At 39.6% G+C, this 21,880-nt stretch overlaps 1 protein-coding gene across 1 annotated transcript in view; it reads left to right on the forward strand.

Annotated features, from left to right (window-relative positions):
• The window catches only part of DEPTOR (DEP domain containing MTOR interacting protein), a 77,876-nt gene extending 61,189 nt beyond the window's left edge, over positions 1–16,687 (forward strand). The window contains exon 10 of the mRNA XM_053965507.1: positions 12,505–16,687. Coding sequence (XP_053821482.1) covers positions 12,505–12,633 — 129 coding nt within the window. The 3' untranslated portion in view covers positions 12,634–16,687. The remainder of the gene's footprint in view (positions 1–12,504) is intronic.
• The last annotated feature ends 5,193 nt before the right edge of the window (positions 16,688–21,880 follow it).

Genomic DNA, 21,880 nt, shown 5'->3' on the forward strand with positions numbered 1-21,880 from the left:
AAAATAGTGAGTTCAACTTTTTGAGTCTAAATTTCTCCTTTAACATCTTCCCCCCCACCAAACTTACAGGACACAAGTTTAACAAGGTTTTACTTGCTTATCCCAGACCCAAATTTTGGCCTGCAGAGCAGTATTAGGTTTCCAATGCCTCTGTGTGATTTTTCCTAAAGACTCTTAACAGAGAGAATTTTACTGGGCAATAAAATAACTTTTTTTCTCTTTACAACAACTGAAACCTTATGTGAGTACAGCAAATTTCATAATATCTCAGAGGTCTTTTTTCTGCATTCACAGTGGTGTGGTTGACTTTAGAATCGAACTTGTTTGTAGGCCAGTCACCTAAAATGCTGCTGGGCAGCAAGTGACCCACTGTACTTGTGTCTGTATGTTGGCTCCTTCTCATCAATAGGAAGTACAAATTCAAAACACAAAATTTCTGCAGCTTCATTATTGGAGATCAGTGGATTTTCTAAATTCAGTCACGTTATTTTAATAAATGATAGTTTTAAAAATTCTTTTCAAGTAAGCAGTGTTTTATGATGGGATAACCCAGGTATCTGAACACCCTCTATGAAAGTGTTTTCTTGATTTTTTCTGGGGTCTTGCAGCTGTAACTATTCGGAAAGAGAGAGAGCAGCACTGAAAAACAGAGCTGTGCTTGTGTTTTGATACAACTTCCAAGTTCCTGTGTGGCCTATAGGCCATTGAATGGTGAGATCTAGTGCCTGATGGAGCAGCTGGGATCTGCCCCATGCTCCAGCCCTCATGGGCTATTGCAGGTCACTCCCAGGTGAGAGTCCAGGCTCTCTAAAGAGACTACTGTCATCTGAAAAACTGATCTGCAGGGTGCCTGAAATCTTGAAAAGGTTATCCTAAGTTCTGTAAAAAAACATAGAATTAAAGGTCAGTTCAGCAAAAAGCTGTCATTTTGAACTACCTTTGCTCTCAGCTGAGGATGAAAAGCGTTTTGTATTACTTGGTTTAGTTGCAATACTTTTTTCACTTGATTCCTTGGAGAGTTCCTCAGATGCTGTTGGTTTTACAAGTCCGTGGCTATCTCAGCTCTCTGCCCTGAGCACTTCAAGGATGCTGCTGCTCCCCAGCTGCTGCTCTAAAGACTCTTGCCTGCACTTCTCCCTCTGTCTCTTTTCTTGTTGCTGCTCAAGACACAAAGTGGCTTCCTTTCATAGTATAAGCGAATGATTCGGGAAGCATGTTGCATTAAAGCCAAGGCTCTGTTTAGCTAGCCAAACACATGGAAAAACAATTGCACTTTTGTCTGTGCAAACAGAGAGCAGCTGTTTGTCTCAAACAGTGCAGACTGTTCCTGCTCATGACACGCTGGATACCGGAGGGTGCTGAGGGTGCCTTGCATGAATCTGTCTGCTCCTGTAATTCCCTTGCTCGCACTTCATGACTGTTTTTAACCAATATGGGACTTACATGAACTACAGTTCAGCATAATTATATTTGACCGTGTAAGTAAATTGATACATAGTTTTAAAGCTCTTTATTCATTATGTGTGTTTTGTTTTAGCAAATATAGTTTAGTTACAGATATACCATAAAAAAAAAACACCACAGAAAGGTCAATCCAAGCATTAAAAGACATAATTTCTAAGCTTAGACTCTGTGTTCTTCTGGCACTGATGTAGTATTTTACCCAGAGCCATCTTTAGCCATTTGAGTTATTTAACATTTTCAGAACTGTTCTGTGGTAGGTATCAAATTGCACTATATAATAAAAATGCTTATAAAGTTAGACATGCAGTCACTGGTTTGCTTTCCTGATGTGGCCCAGCCTGGTCCAGCTTTACCTGTGGGTATTTCTCACTGGGACTGACATTAAGTCAGTGATTTTACACACCAATTCCCAATTAGGGCCGTGGAAAGCAGTGACCTATATTCCCCTGCTCCATATTTATGGATGGTTTGTGTTTCAGGGTATTATGTTCTTAAGTTATTACTCTCCAGATATGTACAGATAGCATTAATTTACCTTTGTGAATAATTCCTGCTCAGTTGATCTGTCAGCAAAACTCCACCACTTGCAGAGCTGAGACTTGTGCAGCCCAAGAGACTCATGCTCCAAAGCAAGAGTTGTTCTCATGGGCTCTTAGGTCAGCTCTTTTCCTTCTCTAATTTATCCGCTCTGTGGAGTTTGCTCAGCAATGGTTTAATTCTCTTCCTGATGAAGAAAAAAGGACTAGAATTCCCACAGATTCCCATCATTTGGAAGGGAGGAAGGGAGGGAGAGACTATCTGAACCAATGATGAAGCCCTTGAGAATCTATGACTTTTTTTTATATTATGTGACTTACCATATTATGTTATAAAATAGATATTACTTTATTACATGCATTTTTTTTGTATTATGCAGTTTATAGATTATGTTGTTTAATTCACATTGGGTTTTTTTTCAGTTGGAGACCAATTTGTTTGGAATACTATAAAAAATTCAGCTTCTTTTTTAAAAGTGAAAGAAACATGTAATATATATGTAATGAAAGTGTAATGAAGCCTTGCTCAGGCAAACCATCCACACCACTCTGCAGTCACAGACCAAGATGGAGCACAAGAATTACAAACTTATATTTTAATTCTGTAAATAGAGTTCATTTTCTCTGCTATGAGTTGTACTGTGCTCTGCAGGTACCTGGTTTCTAGCCCCCTAATGGAACAGTGGGTCAGCTTCACACTGCTGTAAAGAATGAAAAAGAAACACATCTCTCTCGAGACAAAATCTTTTTTTATGCAAAGCCTGGATACTTGCCTACTCCCACACCACCCACTGTACAGCCAATTACACTTTCGCTAGAGATATTTACAGAACTGAACACACATCTGCAATTTATTCTGTTCCATCCAGTAACCTCAGTTATGGAGGAAAGGCCATGGTATGATTTTTTAACCTTCCGGCTATATGCAGTTGGTTGTGAATTGTGAGGTTCCAGCTTAACTTTACTAATCCTATCAAGATTGCATGAACTCTTTAAAAAAATACCAAAGATAAAAATCTAACTGGAAACATAACTTTTAGGACCTCTGATTTTCATCTCTTTTCCTCATTCCTTTGTGACAGTATAAAGCTTAGCAGAGTGAGAGCAAAAAATTCAGTGCCGCCTGTGTTTGCTTTTATGTAGAAGTTAGTCTTAGGTCTTAGGCTCTTCTGTGGTACCACATTCAGCATCTCGAGCCTGGCCTCTTTGCTGAGCATGGGGATTCCTTTGCTTTATGGCTCTGGGTGACCTATTAAAATAGAAGAAATCCTGTATCAGCATAAATGCAGGCTGTGTGTGTAAATGTGTAAAAGAAGCTGAGCTCTGCGCTCTCTCTCCTCCACTGGTGCTCTCCTGCCTCAGATTTCTCTGCACTTGTTCTTGGTACCATAACATCCATCTTACCATTGATTTCACTGGGACTTGAAGTTATCTGAAAACTTAAGGCTGCAGTTTACTGGTCTGTGTAAGCTCTGCCAGGAAGGTTGATCCTATTTTACCTCCTTTTCATCTCCCTCTTTCCCTTTGCCTTCAACCACATTTGTATTTCCTTCCTTCATCATGTCAGGCACATCAAGGAACTTACTTTGCCTGAAGAAAAATCCTCTGATTTATTTATTTTTGCTGGCACAGGGTGAAAAGGATGAAAAGGGAGTGCTGCCTGGCTTTGGTATGCTGCTGTCTGAGCCAGCACAAAAGGACAGGAGCATCTCTTGGGACTGAAGGCACGAAGTCCTACTATGAATCTTCCTTCCCTTTGAAAGGGGTTTGACATCTGAATCCACAGACTCCTTGGCAACTCAGGTTGAGTGTATCCCTTTCTGGGAGCAGAAAGAGTTGTGAGGTCCCAAATCAGATTACTGATCCAGCTTTTAATAAGCAAACACTTTTCCCCACATTTCTTTTAAAAGTAAAATTATCTTTTTACCCTCTAAAGAGAGGGAAACCTCATTGTCACTAAGAGTGTTGTCACTAAGGGTTTTGTATACAAACCGGTCATGTGGTATGTGAGGTAGAAGGTGATGATGTGGTAATTGGCTGGGAAGATTTATTCAAGAGATCTAACAACTGGCAAGGCAAACCTGTGTGGCTTTCCACTTGTAAATAGCTCCTTTCTAGCTGGTAATAGCAATGAAAAGTATGAAAGGTGTATTTTTTTTTTCCTTTGTGACAAAATAACAGCCTTAAATGGAAATTTTTACTTTCACTCATTTCTCAATTCCTTCACATTTCATATTTAAATTACATTTTAAAAAGTGACACCTTGATTTCCATCTGTTTGCTTGGAGGGTAGTGGTGCTTGGGAGGCAGGAGTGGGAGGAATGTTTCCCAGCAAGGGGTGGGAGGAGTAAGGGGGTGTGCAAGGGGGAAAGGATCCCATTGGAAAGATACCTCCTTTCAAAATGTTGGAGGCTTGGATGTCCCCTTCCTCCTTGCAGAAAGCTGGAAAGCTGTGTTTCAGATGTTATATTCTTGTAGCACCTAAGCCTTGCCCAAATTTTGCTGAAATCTGTCAGCAAGACAGGAAAAGCCAAAGCAGCTGTATTGACTCTTGAAACAAGCAATGGTAAAGGCTGTATTTTCTTTTTTTTCCTTTGCATTTTCCTTCTCAGTTTCAGGAATTTAGTAACCTTCCCAGGTGAGAGCTGTGGCCTTACCACAGGAATCGACGAGTAAGTTTTAAATTTTAGCACTGGCTCAGGACTTTCAAAAGTATCTAAAGTGTGAAAAGTTCGATTTATTTGGTAACCTCCTGATGACATCTCCAGGTCACTGACAATTGCAGAATGTTAACCCTTCAGCCCTGATTTCGTGGGTGCCCATAAGGAAGGGCTCTTTCTGAGAGCATGGCCTGATATTTAATAGAAATCAGGATCTTGTGGGTCTCTCATGCACATAGAAAACAGATGGGTTTGCTAACCACATATGGAGGACTTTCCTCTGGAAGATCACAGTGAATTTCAGAATACCGTAATGAAACAATCATGATTTTGAGCTATTCAAACCTCCCAGATGATCCTTGTCCCTGCCGGATTAGTAGGACATGAAAAAAGCATTTATTTATAATTATTGAGGGTATCTGTATAACAGAAATGTAAGCAGGCTGTCTCTGTGATGGATTTAATTTTAATTTTCATTAGCAAGAAGAAAAGCAAAAATATTACCATTGGGATATACTTTTCTTTTTGAGATAGTTATATTGTCAATTCTGGTATGAATTCTACTCTATAAAATTGTCAAAATACACGTTTGTTTGAACAGCTCTGAAAGAAACTATACTTAGAAGCTTTTATTTTTGTTCTTAGGAAAATTACTGAAGAACTTTCCTACATTTGCCTAATTCATAATTTTTACCTGATGCTAATAAGTTGTTTTTAAAAAAAAAGAGATAAAAAGAAAACAATACATTTTTCATGCATTTTGGGAATGGTTTGTCTTAAAGTAAAAATTATCTGTGTGACTTTGGCTTCACATCAGATGATAAGAAGAAATAGTACTCAAGGAAGCATGTCCCAAACTATCCAAGTGTATGTAAATCACTGTGGATACAAATGATGAACAGAGCAAGGGGTTAAATCCAGTCTGTCTCATGCTGGATGACTGAGCCTGCCTCGTTTCAGACACATCTTTCCCAATGAGAACGACTTATTTCTGTGCAATGTGCTAATAACTTCTGAACTACCTCGGTCTCAAAGGGATCTGCTTTGCTGCAGAACGTGGGCCTGCTTTGTGCTGTCAGCTGCTAGAAATCTGTTTTGGATCCACACAGAGTCCAGGAGTGAAATTCTGGCTCCTCCAGAGTGAAAAGATTAGTGCAAGACTGGATTTCACACTCTCTCCAGCATTTTAAAATATTTTCCTTCATACAGTTGCCATGTACAGTAATAGTCACACTTCCAGTGGAAATTAATTGGTGGCAGTGTTTTCAACATCTCTTTATGCTGTTAATTGCTGATGCCAGAGCTGCTATCAGTACCAAACAGCCCATCCAACCTTTTTGTTTGGTTGACCTTGTTGCTGTTGAAGGAGAAAACTCGGGTGCACTGGCATTGTGCTTTGCAGTTTTAGACCGTGAATATTCCCATTGCTGCCTAGATAATGGGGAAAAGTCTCAGTACTGCTGAAAACCAGTATTTTTGCCGCTGTCTTTACTGTGTCATTGCATAATCTAGCTTTGAATTTGAGAACTTCAAGCCCGCATTATATTTGGTAATATTGGTTGCTTTGTAATATTTGATCTGCAATTTCAGTGGCGTTTGTACTTTCTTAAAGAGTAGTTAACAAATAAACAAAACACCAAAAAACCATTAAAATGGTTTTAATTAAAACTCCACAGTCAATCAATGAAACAAACAAACAAAAAAAGCAGAGTGAATTCCAGACACTGATACTGGCACTGAAATGTAAATGATAAATCCTTAGAGAATGATCACCTCACCCCCTGCAGCTGCTGGAGTGGGGCACGCACGTTTGCTGCTGTGGAAAGGACAGTCCCCCACCATCCCCTGCCACACTGCCTCCTGGCAGTTGTATTCCTCTTAATCTGAACATTTTTTTTTTTTAATTATCTCAAATTAAGGTGGCCATATAATCATGGTCTTATCCTACTGTTTTGAGATATATTATCTATTGACCGTGCATGGTTGCTACTTGCTTTGTACCAGAGATGAACAGTTGGACTCACTGCATCCATAAATTTAAATGTCTTTTTAGGGCTGTCCCAAACAGCAATGACCACTTAAGTCAAAGTCTGCAGTAGGAATTTCCAGCTCTTCATAAACTTTCACAACACCCTTCTAAAAAGTGTGCCTAGAAAAAGAAAGAACATTTTAAAAGGATTTTTAAACATATTGTATTAAAAAAGCCCATCAAGCAAGGCTTGGCTCCACAGGGAAAGCTAACAAAAGCTCACAGTGCAAACAGCATCTGAATATCCAAGGATCTAGGCTAGCTGCCTATCCTCTGAGAACATTCCTGTAGCATTTATAAATATTAAGGTCATCCTGAGGCAGAACTAACAAAGAATTAGTGACAGGTATGCCATGTTTTTATTTAAGGATTGGCTTTAAGGCAGTTGCGCAATTCCACACCCATGCCTGCAGCCAGTCTCTGACATCCCTTAGAAGGATCCCACAGTCATCCTCAGCTCGGGTCCTGATCAACACCAGCTCAGCTGTCCAGCCCTGGTGCAGGCAGCCCCCTGCAAGGGAAGGGGCCTTGGTTTGGCCAGCAGGCAGTTGTCCCAGCAGGAAAATCAAGGGGTGTGGATGTACATCTGCAGGGCAGCTTGGCAAGACCGAGGAGGGGCAGGCAGCCAAAAATTGCCGTGGAGGAAAGAGCAATTACCAGTGAGGGGGAGGAAGGGCTGTACGTTTCCAAGTACAGCACAATCCTGATTTTGGCCAGTAAATGTTACGGTAACAAATTATTCTCGCCTCTTCTTGCCATCTTCAGTCCGATGATAAATGGCATGACGAATCTTTGCTAACTTCTTTAAACTACAGGTTCCCAGATCCTTTTTGTTCAAATGTAAGCCTGAACTTGAAGTTTATCCTTTTATGGGGACACCTGGATTTGGTTAAACCTTCTGTATGCATCATGGAAAACCCACAGAAAGACAGAGGTGCTTTTTCTGCCATTCTTGCTTCCATGAGCTGCTGTTTCCTATGGCGGGAAATTGAAATACTCAACAATAAATGCTTATTGCTGGAATACTTAAATATTTGAAATCTGTTAAGGGAGGGTTTTTTTTTTTTTTTCATTTGAGTGTTGCTTTATTTAACTATTATTAGTTCTGTGGTTTTTAGATCACCACATCCTGACCAACAAAATGGTCGGAATTTATTCTGGGCTGTGTCATTTCTTGAAGTCTGAGGGATAAAAAGGGATGGTTATCTCCTGTCAAGCTCCTTGGAGAGCAATGAGGAAATGAGCAATAAAAGGTTCTTTGAGGCTCTTTTAACTGTAGCTTATCATCTATTATAGTTACTGATGTGTGGAAACCAACAGAAATAATTTACATGTTTGTAGTTACAAAGCCCTTAACAGCTGCAGCTATGAGCTGAGCACTTACAGCTTTTTGAAATGTGTTTTTATAAATGTAACATTAAATCATTGTGTTTTTGTAAACCAGTCTCCTTAAGAAAATTCCTGAGATAATAATATATGGGTTGACATATTCAGTCAGGGCTGGTGAGTGAGTGCTCACTTGCTCTTGCTTGTTTTCTAACTTCAGTAGAGCAATGCACAATATGAGCATTTTTGGAGCAGGATTGATGATGACTAAAATGCACAAAGCAGCACTGCATTTCATTTCCCCTTGCTGGATGTACTGCTGAATGGGAAATCAGGGTGGGAAGAGGAAAACTGAATGAGTTGAGGGCAGTCAGCGCAACAAAGGGCTCAGGACTGTGCAAGCCTCTTTCTCCTCACCATGATTGGAGCACACAGCAAATGGCTCCACATTTCTTCATGAGGGAGCCAGGGATTTTCAGAGACTCAGCCCTCAGGAGCACTGGTCAAGCAATTACTATGGAGAGAGCTTTCTACCCCCAGGGTAGTTGGCCCTTTATTACCATCTCCTGTTCCTCACGGGTTTTTTCCTGAAGTTTTAGGATGGGATTGTGCTCTTCTGTGTATTGCCCTCCCATCTGCATTTCTCTTCTCATGTGGCCTGGGTGGACTTCTTGCATCTAATCCTCTCCACTGGGAATGATGAAGCTAATAAGCCATGTGGATCCACTGCAAAGGAGGGCACGAAGGGGGCTGTTCTCAGCCGTACGCATTGCTGGTTAACCGTACCGCCAAGGGCATGTGATAAAACAAACACACTGAGAATGCAGACGTGTCAGCTCTTGTCTTCCACAAGAAATTCATTCTTTGGCATCCAGATTGCTGTTCACGTTGTGCCTGTACCATCTGCATTTACACCATTGCAGCCCTGGTGTGGGTCACTGACTGGTCTGAAAGTGTGTTCCTCTGGCAGGGGCGTTCCCCAAATGCCCCTGAATGCTCGTGCCATGATCCAGCATGCAGATTTGTCCATTGAACCTGGCCAAACACGAGTCCCATGCATTGGGATTCCAGTAACTCAAGAAGTCTGAGAATATGCAACAGCAAAACAAAGATCAGCCATTCAACTTCCAAATATTGCTTTAAGCCAGAAGAGACAATGTTTTTTCTGCTGGTCTGTTTTAAATCAACCCAAATATTATTTTAGAGCCAGAGCTATAATTTAGTAATAATTTAGATACAATCTTGGAAAGCCATAGAAAGTATTAGGAAATATCACTGGAAGTTGAGACCTACAGATACTGCAATAATCTGCATTTTAAACTAAATAGACATGCCAGTTAAATACTAATTGGACATACTGCAGAAGATGATGGGTAACCTTTTCAACAAAAAACCTTAACATTTAGAAGGATTTGTCTGCATGCAAAAACTGAACCATTTTCCCAATGCTACTTGCAGCTGAAATATTCATATATAGGAAAGATTACTGCCATGGAAGTTTACTCAGTTATATCACTGATTGCAATACTTTGGTGATCATTTAGGCTACCAATAAGGCTACTTCCAGGACCTTCAGCTCTGCAGAGGAGTTCTGAGGGTAAGGAGTAAGGTGCAAGAGTCTACCATCCCTTCAAGAGCTGCTGCTGCCACTCTTCCAGTGCAGAGGCTCTAAATAGCAGAGATTAAAGACATTGGTGATATTTTTTATGAAATGTTACATTTTTGGATTGGGCTTGCTTCCTCTATAATTTTTCTTAAATTGATAGCTACATTCTGTCCATTTTGCAGAAATACAAATTGAGTTTCACCACACACTTTACTTGAGAGGGAAGTTACCGGTACACAAAAGTTAAGTGACTTGGCATGTGAGAAAATATGCTTTAGAGCTAGCATTGGAGGATGCCAGAGCAGCTTCCCACTTCTCTCACATCCATTTCTATCTTGTGCTTCTGTCTAAATAGGAAAAATGAAAAATCATAGATGGATAGAATTGTTACTTCTGGAAAAGACTGTTTGGTCTAATAGAATCAAGTCCAGCCATCAACCTGACACTGCCGTGTTCACCACTAAACCATGTTCCCAGGTGCCACGTCCACATGGGGTTTTTAACACTCGCAAGGATGGTGGTTCTATCACTTCTCTGGGCAGCCTGTTCCAATGTCTGACTGCCTGTTCTGTGAAGGAATTTTTTCTCATATCACAGAATCAAATAGGATGGAAAAGACCACTGAGATCATCATGTCAAAGCTATGACCGAACACCATCATGTCAACTAGACCTGGCACTAACACTCCCCTGGTTCAACCTGAGGCTGTTTGCTCTTGTCCTGTCACTTGTTACCTGGTAGAAGAGACTGACCCCCACCTGAGTACAGCCTCCTTCCAATGAGTTGTAGAGAGTGGTAAGGTCTCCCCTGGGCCTCCTTTTCTGCAGGCTAAACACCCCCAGCTCCCTCAGCTGCTCCTCATAAGACTTGTGCTCCAGACCCTTCCCCAGCTCTGTTGCCCTTCTCTGGATGTGCTCCAGCCCCTCAATGTCCTTCTTGTAGTGAGGGGCCCAGAATTGGACACAGCATTCAAGGTGTGGCCTCACCAGTGCTGAGTACAGGGGAACAATCCCTGCCCAGGTCCTGCTGGCCACACTGTATCTGATCCAGGCCAGGATGCCATTGGCCTTCTTGGCCACCTGGGCACACACTGGCTCATGTTCGGTCCCAGTTGACCAGCACCCCCCGGTCCTTTTCCAATGGGCACCTTTCCAGCCACTTTTCCCCAGCCTGTAGGACTGCATGGGGTTATTGTGACCCAAGTGCAGGACCTAGGACCTGGCCTTGTTGAACCTCATAAAATTGACCCCACAACTGATCCAGAGTGTCCATATAAAATAAAGCATGAAAATTGCTGGCAATACTTGTTTCATAGCTTCTTTCTTACAGATTCAAGCTGACTTATGGGTAAGATAGCCTTATAGTGAATGTATTATTTCCATTGAAACATCTCAACAATATTATAATTCACTTAGGCTCCATATTTTTATCATTAAAAATACAGATCTAGACACTACACGCACTTTTTGACCTTTTTGCTAAACACAGTAATGTTATGATTAGATACAGAGAAGTCTTAATGTCTTTGAGGAATCAGTATTATCTTTCTTTTCCTGCATTTTTTACAATGTTGATGTGACTTTTTCTCTGTGTGTTTCAAGATATACAATGATATTGGTCAGTATATTTCTAGTAAGAATATTTTGCTTGAAAATATCCTATGATCGTACAAAACCTCCAATGTTTGTTATAGCTTTTGCAAACAAAATACTAGCATATTTGAAATTAATTAATAAGCCATACTTGGTGAAGGAAATTAAAACCAATCACATGGCAATCACATTTTAATCTGTCCTAGTACTGACTTCATCTTCCATGATATTATTTCTTAAAATTTGGGTCCATTTGGTTCATGTTATACCACTGGAGGTTTTGGCACTGAATCTAGTAAAGTCATCATCCAGACCTTGCCCTGAGCCTGGAACATGGTGCATATTTTTACTGTGATTACCAAGAGCTGACTAAAATGATTTCTAAGTGTTTAAGAGAAACTAAAGATAACAGACTGCAATAGCCAGAGCTGTCCTCATTGAATCATAGAATGGTTTGGTTTGGAAGGGAACTTAAAGACCATCTCATTCCCACCCCCTGCTGTCAGCAGGGACACCAGCAGGGACAAGCTCCATCCAACCTGGCCTTAAACAGTTCCAGGGATGGGGCATCCACAGCTTCTCTGAGTAGCCTGTGCCAGTGCCTCACCATACTCATAATAAAGTGTTTCTTCCTGATATCTAATCCAAACCAACTCTATTCCAGCTTAAAGCCTTTCCCCCTTGACCTGTTACTCCAGGCCCGTGTGGAAATAGTCCCTCTCCGTTTTCCTTCTAGGCTCCTTTTAGGCACTGAAAGCCACAATAAGGTCACCCAGAAATCTCATCTTTTCCAGGCTGAACAGCCCTAATTCCCTCAGCCTTAGTTCTTTATAGAAGAAGTGCTGCATCCTTCTAATCATCTTTGTGGCCTCCTTTGGACTTGCTCCAACAGTTGTCCTTCCTGTGCTGCAGACCCCTTAGCTGGATGCCGTATTGTTTGCAAAGCACCATTGATACCATAAAATAATCACTGATACAAGAAAAAATAACATTGCTGTAAGAAAAAACGATTAATATTGATAAACGATTGATGAACCTCAAAAGTTCAAAGACTGGAAAGTTGAATTCCACCAATTTGAAAGTTGAAGTGGCTTAAAAAAAAAAAAAAAAAGGAAAATTAACTTGCCAGATCAATTCTAAGAAAGGTGGGAGCTTTTAAGAGTACCAAGTGAGATGATGTGAGGAGTTCTGGAGGTTTTTTCTGCCCAGGAGTTGATAGTACCTCTGTGTAATTAACCTAACAAAATAAAGTCTAATGCATAACTCATTTTGCTGCTTGCTTTCTCCTCAGGTTTGCCAATTTGTCGTGTCTGTCAACGGCCTCAATGTTCTCCATGTGGATTACAGGACAGTAAGCAACCTCATCCTCACTGGCCCTCGAACAATTGTGATGGAAGTGATGGAAGAAATAGAGGCCTGAGAAAACACAAAATCCCTGTTACTGGACACTTTGTGAGACAAATAGCAACAGCCATGGAGTGTTATGACACAAGGCAGCAGAATGTTGCTGTGTCTAAACAGATGATTTTGCTTTTATGGGAGGAGGCTCTCTTTCCTTTAATAATAGCACTGGTGATTATGCTAAGATGTGAACAATAGCTACCAGCTTATTTTCACTATGGACTTCTCTGTGCCCAACAGAGACAAGACCAGGGCCTTTAGGTGGTCTGTCCAGCCATGGCTGCATCGGTCAGAATGGGTTCCAGCCTAAGAGGCTGTGCATATTTCCTCACAGTCCAATGCTGGATCAAAGCACTTCAGGAGGTGAAAGAGCCAAGCACTGTGGGGTCAGGGTGTCACAGATGGTTTCCATGAGATACTGACATTAATAAACATTGTCCTGGTGTCCAGCTTTGTCCCGGGAGCACGTGCAGTCACAGTTGCTCTCTCCTTGGGCTGAGGGACAGCTGACTAAATCCTGGATTGATTACAATCAAACACAAATGAACTGCAAATGCATGGGAAAAGGTGTCTGTGCTCTCCAGAGGATAGTCTGGTATGAATGTTTGGGCCTTACTGATTACATGGGTTAGTCTAGAAAGAAAATGGAAAAACGTGTGGTCTTTTACAAAAACTGCCTTTGAAAATTGGTCTTCTGGTTTCAATGCTTGTGTGCTGGATTAGGTGCTTGAGTATAATATATTGATTTTGAGGTTTTTTTCCATACCTGTAAAGGAAAGGCGCCTCAGTCTTACTATTCATCACTTCGGAGAAGAACCTTAATTCCCAGAAGAATATTTGGCAGGTTGTAGTGGGAAATTCACAGTGTTAGCGTAAGGAATGATGCATCCAGATTCTCCTGTAGCAAAAGCAGACTTCAAATTGAAGCAATGTGCTTGAATGTACAAGAAGCTTATGAGCACTTTCCAATCATCTGATGTTTTGCAAAGAATCAGCTTCCCTCATGAGCTGCATTTGACACTGTTACAAACAAAACATTGTATTTAACTGACTCTTATTGTTTCTCAAACAGTAGGATTTTTTCATTGATAAATTCATGAAAGAAGTATTTTTTAAAAACATATATAAAAATTCTGAATTCTGCAGTTAGGTGACTCTTCAACTCAGTGATAAGGGGACTGCATTGGTTTTCTTTGATCTTTGAACAGAATGAATATATCCTGCTCCACAAAATCATACACTTTGCAGACTTTCTTTGCTGTCTGAATTTTACAATTAAAGCTTGACTTTCTATATGCACATACCACAAATCATCAGATTCTGGGGTGGGGAAAGTATTTTTCCTCAAATAATTTTGAAACATGTTTTGTATTAAAAATTGTTCTCACTAAAAAAATTGCTCTTTCAGTATGTTTTTCATTCACTCAAACACTTTTACTTCAGAGATAAAGCAAGTCTTCAAACTCATGTATTCCTGCAGCTTTGTAGGAAGAAGTCCTTGAGTTCTTTGTTTCTGGTTTTGTATATCTGTGGCTGTATTTTCACCCAGAAAACTTCTCATATTCCACTAATGTGCAGCAGTGCAGGGAGGTATAAAACTGCAGCTGCTTACTCGATACTAACCAGGCACCAGAGTGTTTGGAAGGTTTGTTCAAACTGTCATCTATGACAGTTCTGAATCCCGATTGTACTCCCCAAAATTTTGGAACACATGTATATGCCACAGCAGGTTACATTTTACAGGTCATCCAAAATAAATAGCTGGGCATACAATGTTATATTCGATTGTAATAACTGTCCATGGTATCCACTCAGTACAGTTGGAAACAATCTTGTTGTTCTAGGAATGTTTCAGTATGCTATAAGTATTTTGAGTTTGTGAATCCAGGAATGCTTCTCCAATTATTTCTATTTAATGTCTATTTTTTTTAAATTTTCTTTTTTTTTTTCCTTCTTCTCTTTTTTCCCCCTAGGTTGTTTTGGTGGCTTAGCCCCTTTAGAATATAAATTCTGCATGTTAGGCTAAGTAAAATATTAAAATTGAAGGATTTTCTTAGCAAATTGCTGATGATTCTCTCTAATACCATCATGGGTTCATCTCTTGCCTTAGTTAATATTCTGCTAGAAGTTCTCTGTAGGTTACAGATAATTAAGAAACTGGGTCAGAATTTGGCTTAATAATGCATTACAGAGTGCACTTCAGACTGGAGCAAAAAGAGTGGGAATGGGGGCAGGGAGAAATCTGTGCATTTCATTATGTTACAGATTGGAGATGGCATCTTGATTCACAAGATACATTAGTCTCTATCACAATTTGAGCACAGCTACTTGCCTTCTGTTTAACAGAGATTTCCATATTGTGTTCTCAATTTGACTGACAATCTGGGATTTAATTAATTCTTTCCCTCTTCAGTGTGACAAAGGTATTCAAATTGTGTCTGCAATGAAATTTTGTATTTTGGAAGAAAGTATGGAAAGTAAAGAATTAAGCTATGAAATGTATAATTTCCAATTAAATTGGAGTTTGTCTGCACACAGTGCTGCATATGCTCCGAGACATCCCACAACAGTCAGTGTCAAACGCTCATGCACTTCAGAGGGCAGAGAATTTTAAATATAACAGAGCACCTTGCTTCCTGCAAAGTGCCAGGGGAAATGTAAGATTATTCACGGAAATGAGGCATTTCAAGAGATATCTTGAATGAATAGCATGAATACAACAGTGTAGAATGAAGCAAGAAACCAGAAATTAAAAAACGAACCCTGGCATCAGCAGTAAAAGCTTCATTTAAAAGACACGCATTTTTGTAAGACTTACTGTCTTCTGTGATCTCATTTGGGTTACTGTAGATCTTGCAAGATCCTCTAATAAATCTTTAAGCCTTAATCACTCAAATTAGTGCCATTCCTCTGTGCATGTACATTTGCAAATCACTTATGGACATCTTCAAGCAATGTAATATTTAATTAAATTCAAGTAGCAGTTAAGCTAATTGGAACATTAAATCAGTGCAATATTTATAATATTTTTCCTGTTATATTTCCCTAAAGATAAATTATTTTCATTATCTTTTTTCAAGATCAAATACCATGTGTATGGTATTGACCACAACTGGTTCCACAACTAGTCCCATGGAAGTCATTTCATTCACACAATGATGCAATAATCCACTTAGGTGTATCAGTACTTAATTGTCTGCATTTATGTCTGCATAGAAGCTGAAAATAAAACTTTCAGAATTAAAAAGACATGGTGTCACAGCAGCATCTGAAATATGAGTGGGTGTGGCCAGCTGTACCTTCTTCTATGAGATTACATTCAGGACGAGGTTTGGAATGAAAAGGTCATGCAGCAGGACTGTTTTTCAAAGTGTTTTTCCTATTTTTTTTTTCTCTATTTTCTGATCATACCCTCACTAATGACTAAAGTGCTAGGAATGTGTCAAATGCTGTCCCAGAATTACTGGTTTAATGGTCAGCTTGTTCCCTTAGCATGGTCTGGATCTCTGAGAAAACTGCCCCAGTGTAGTTCAGAGAATAGCATGAGATGTGAATTTGGTGCCTCTTGGCCTTCAGACCAGAGACACTCTCTGCACTGACTTGATGTACTAACATAGATATAAGCAAATGAGAATAGTCTGAAGTTTAGGAAGAGGAAGCTATTGACTCCTTTCTTCTTCTGTGCTGATAGCTATAATGCATGGAGGTTTCCTTTTTCTTACCAAATTATAGAGTAATGCTCTAATAATTTCAGATAATTCTGGGAATCAAATACTAATTTTTAATGTTAATTTTTAAAGATATTATTTTAATTTTAGAGACAGGAGAAACAATATGTCTTGCAAAAGTGTTTGTTTAATGCAAGACAGACTGAGAAATCAAGTGTTGCAATTATGAGCATTTTCTTCCCAGTGCGCAATTGGAACTAGACCACTTGTGTAAGTGAAAAATCACTTGTATGTCACATACATAAATACATTTAGACAACACCACTCTTCAAATAAAGTGACCTACTAACCTTTTACAATAAAATTATCATTAAAGGTTTTCATAGATCACCCTTTTTAAATGTCTTTGGTGAGTGATGTGTCTTTTATTTTTCACTTATATGTGTTACTTACAAAAACAGAAAACAATATCTGCCAATTCAGTAATTCCCTTTGTATATTCACAGTGTAGATACAAATATCATTAATGTTCCAGAGAGGCTGAGTGATTTTAAGCCATGAGATTTCTCTCCAAACTTGTACATAAATAAATATTTATAGCTTAATTTTTAAAAGGAGCCACTAATGCAAGAGACAATTTAAGAATGTCAAAGGATATAATGGGAATCAATGATACAATTAATTTATACTATAAAGACAGTGTTTCATGCATAGCTACCTAATCTTTGTACTTGCAATTCCTCAGGAAAACTCTGAAATATTCAGAAGGGAGTAGCTATAACTGTCAAACTGAATGTCCTCTAGGAAAATAGCTGTTTTGCAGTTAGGTATCCACTCTCATATTTGGCCATGGGAGCTGTGAATTTCCAGTACTGTTGAAACTCAAGTTTAATAAGGACACACTGAAAATGCAATGCTTAGCTTTAAAAGCAGGGGTTGAAGCAGACACTGTACTTCAGGTAGCACAAATTGTTGTAGTACCTCTTCTACAAAGATGCTGCCATATACCCATAGGTTTCCCATCCTGTGCCACTATAACTCTCCTTGAACTTAGAGTACAATAGTCTCCTACTGGCTTTTGTATAGCCTTGTCAAATAATAATCATAATTTCTTTCCAGAATTTGCAGGTGATTTGCAGAGGAAAATTCTCTTTTATGTGCAACCTCTTGCTTCTGTTCCTAAGGTACTTCTACATAGAGACATCTACAAACTGCTCCCTAGATTAGAGTGCATAGACAGCTAGTGGTATTCTGAGCACTCTTATCTTCACTGCTAGCTGTAAATGACTGCAGATTTTTGTAATTACATTTTATTTTCCACTTCAGGTTTTAGAGTTTCTCTTATTGAACAGAAAACCAATTAATTTCTCCATCTATCTGATAGAGAAGTGCTGCATTTCCCCCCCTTATGTTTGCAGTGGGACATATGATGAACAGAAATACGTTTCTGTTTGAATTCAAGCCCGACTCAGGGAATACTTACCTGCCCTTCTCAAGGCAAACATCCTCTGGGAAAATGTCATGAAAATGTAATGAAAAACCAAGCAAAACCCACAATATGATGCCTAGTAGATCGTACCTGGAAAATACATAGTATGTTCAAATAATTATTTTAAAAAAAAAGAATAAAAATTAAGATAAGTTAACTTGTTTCAAAATTCTTGTTGATGATTTTAAAATATAAGCAAAATGAATGTAGACCACAGAAAAGAATCTATCAGACAGGTGCAGTGAAGGGATGTAGCATGGAAAGGTTCTGTCATAGAATGATAGAATAGTTTGGGTTGGAAGGGACCTTAACGATCATCTAGATCCATTCCCCTGCCATGGGCAGGGACACCTTCCTTCAGCAATACCTGACCAGGTTGCTCAAAGCCCCATTGAACCCAGCCTTGAGCACTGCCAGGGATGAGACAGTCCCATAATCTCCCATTAAGTTTCTTAATAACATCACAGAGAGAAAAAGTGTTGTTCTTCTATGGCTAAATTTACAATTTATGTTCTTAACCCTGCGTTTTCAATAAGAGCAAAGTTGTAATTAATGCTTTTACATTTATGAACATTCAATCCTAAAATGCAGTACATAAGAATATAGTAAAGATATGTTTGGTTGGGAAATATCTCCCTTTCAAATATACCAAACTATCCAAAGAAAGCATGTCCTTTAGCAAAATAAGTTCCATTTACATTATGAAGTAATTTAAACTTTTTTCATATCTTCTATTTATAAAGTAGAATGCAAACACTGCATGTATCAACTAAAAATAAATACACATGCAGGCTTGACTGAACAACTGTTTTGTCAGTAGAGCTATGGGGCTAGCTAAACTAGCCCCATAAACTGAATGCTTCAGGTTTATTAGCAAAAGTTTAATTAAGTGTGATGTTGAGCAAAGCCTGGGAAATATTAAGTGATTACACTCAGAAGTGCTTAGTAGTTTGCAGGATCAGGAACCCATTTAATTGCTTGTAGTGCCCTAACAGTCTTGCTTTGCCTGCAAAATATTTCTAGAACTATGATAAGATTTTCTTAAAACTCATTTAAAAATTGCAGATGGAATGTGCTAGCTTTTATGGCTTAACTTGGAAAGGAAGAAACAGTAAAATATTTAAGATCTTAATGTTACATTTTCTCAATGTCTGTTTTGTTTTATAAGCATTTTCAACTCAAGTGCTTTCTGAAGATAATGTTATGCACCCTTTGTTTGTTACTGCAGCTGGGAAGTGTGTGTGTTTAGTTTGTTTTTCCAGAATAAACAAGATCCTGTTGAATATTAAAATATTCAATATTTCATTTTCTATTGCACTCCATCAGGCAAATCGTCTATTAAATGCTTAAAAGATGCATTTACAAAAGAGTGCTGAGTTACCCTCTTAATGTTTGATTTTTCGTGATAAAATGTGTGTTATTGTGTGTTACATTTTTATTTCATTTCCCACTGTACATGATTGTATCATTGTTCTTTCTCCTAAGAAATTATTTTCTGGGAGTTATTGATTCACATTCCTTATAATATTCAGCATTCCATTTAAATATAAATCTCCATGACCATATCTACTATAGTTAGAGAAAGAAAAAATCTCTTCTGGTTCAGAAATTTTAATATGAAAGATGAAGGCAAAAAAACCATTTACCTTAACTCTTGCTGATTACTGCTTCTTTTTCAGAAAACAGACAATGCTGTCTTAATGTGCAGAGCTCCAGGAAGTCATGTAATACAGGAATAAAATCTTCATGATTAGGATCAAATTGTCCACATTTTAAAGGCTCTTTGATGATACCCTTTTTGAGTAGTTATCATCATTAACTCCTAACAATGGGCTTGTGATTGCAAAGATGACCTTTGGCACAGGTTAATGCAGTGCTCTTTTCCCACCACTGCAGATAGTCTGAAGAAACATCACAGCAGGGTGATGGCATCTACTTCTACTTACCTAATTGGAATTGGAGCTCAGAAACAAGGGGCTTGGTTCTGTTGCATACACATAAATGTCAAGTGCCACTGAAGATGCTTTCAGGGTATTTGAGATATTCTGTAGCAGAGAGAAGCTTCAGGGAAGTCTGCGACCCCTCTAAATCACATCTAGAGATTAAGTCCCAGAGGACATCTTAAATATTGTAGGATACTTCAAAATGCTTTAGACACCTATGTGTGAACAACTGAATGACATCCCTAATAATCACCACTTAACATCTGCTGATTCAATTGCCTCACTGCTGGTAATTTTTTTGGAGTTACCCAGCTGTATATTCAATTAGCACTGTTGATGGAAAAGAACATCCTGGCTATCCAGCCAATTCTCAGAGAAGCTGCTGCACACTTGTATCGTGCAGAACTGACTGTGATGATGTGGTGTTATTAAATGTCTCAAGAGATTTTTCTCCTTTTCTTTTCTTCATGCTTTTAGTCAAGATACAAATTGGCCTCTCACCCAAATATACCTTTGCTTCTGAATTGTCTATTGGCAGTCAAGAGGACCACAGCCATTTGTCAGCTGAGCTGTAATCTGTGTATATAAATGATTATGTATAATTACTTCCTGCATGTTTCAACAGATACTTCTGATTTTTGGGTGTTACTGTTTTTAAATTGTCCTGAAAAGTATTAATTTCACCCAAGGAGTCACAGCTATTAGAGAAATTGGATCATTAGAAGGAGTAGCAGCTACTGCAGACCCAGCAGATGAGAACAGATGCAGCAGCAGCTGAGTGTTTCCACATTAAGCCAAATTTTATTGCACTGCTTACAATATGGCAGGTATTGTAGCTCCTGGGAGCCTTGAGGTATTTATGTACTACCCTACACTTCAGTGATGGCTCTCTCTCTGCTATGCCCCTTGCACTACAGTCAGTCACATCTCAGTGTTTGACATCTCAGCCTTTGCTACAAGAGGAGTTTCTGCTCACCCCTGTAGCAGAAGAGGGCACAGGCAGCATCCAAACACACAGGAGGAAATCAAAGTGAAATTTATAGAGAACTTAAGTGCTGACATAAAAAAAAAAAATCAATTAAAAACTCCTATTAACTCACACAGGTGCTTAGAAGGCTACTGGGACTGAAGATTTCACCACTAGTTATCTAACATGTTGTGACTGTTGCATTACTAGCTGGCTTTTACCTCTTCATCATGTTCATGTTCTTCATGGTTTTACAGGACATCCTCAGAGTCCCCCACTCCCACATCCACTGAGTGTTACCACATGAGCTCCTAGATCCAATGTACACGATGCAAAATCCATGTCCTGGGTATCTAAGCCCATCAAGGAAGCCTGCAGAGAAGCAGAGCTGAAACTCAGTCTCTTAAAACCTTGGCCAGTGTGCAGCCTGCAGGATGGCCGTTCAGTGAGCAAGCAAGGACAGCAGTGCCCCATACTGATTGCACCCCACAGGCTCTGTATCTGTGGAAAAACATTTCCCTTCGTGTATTTTGAATCCTCTGTAGCCATAAATGTGTTATTTGCAACTCTGTATTTCAGTTTTGGCAGACTCTTGTCCCCAGTGTTCCAGTTACCCATCATCTGCGATCAGCCTACGACCTCCTCAGCTCCGCAGTCGTCTTCCAGCTGCTCTCCAGGCTCCTCTTCCTCGCAGGCTGTCCTGGGGAGAGGCTCTGTCTGCAGGCAGCCCCAGTGCCAGCCCCGCCGGCTGAGCTCGCTGAGGGCTGGCCAGGCCCTGGTGCAGCGCGTGGGAGGGCGCGGAGGCCGAGGGTCCCTTGTGTGACCAAAGCCGTGTTTACCCGCGCGAGGCCGCAAAAGCAGGCTGCGCTCTGCAGGAGCTGGGCCGAGTACAAAACACTCAGCAGCGTGTGCAGCTCAGGATTGGTCGGGCACATTCCTGCCTGTCACTAAAGGCAAGCATTGGGAAGGCCACAGGCTTTCCAAAGGGATAACTTCATAGGCAAACAATGAGTATTGCTACGGTTCACACAGTATTTTCAGTACAATAACATAAGTGGGAATTTGTAAGTAAATATGACAGCTGTAAAATGTGGTTTTCGTTCTTGCAAAAAGAGAGAGAATTATGAAGAGTTCAGATGTTTAATTTTACTTCCCTTAATAATTCTGAATTTGTTACTGACAATAATGAAAGCCCTATA

Source organism: Vidua chalybeata, chromosome 1 (assembly GCF_026979565.1).
Source record: "Vidua chalybeata isolate OUT-0048 chromosome 1, bVidCha1 merged haplotype, whole genome shotgun sequence".
Lineage (NCBI taxonomy): Eukaryota > Metazoa > Chordata > Aves > Passeriformes > Viduidae > Vidua > Vidua chalybeata.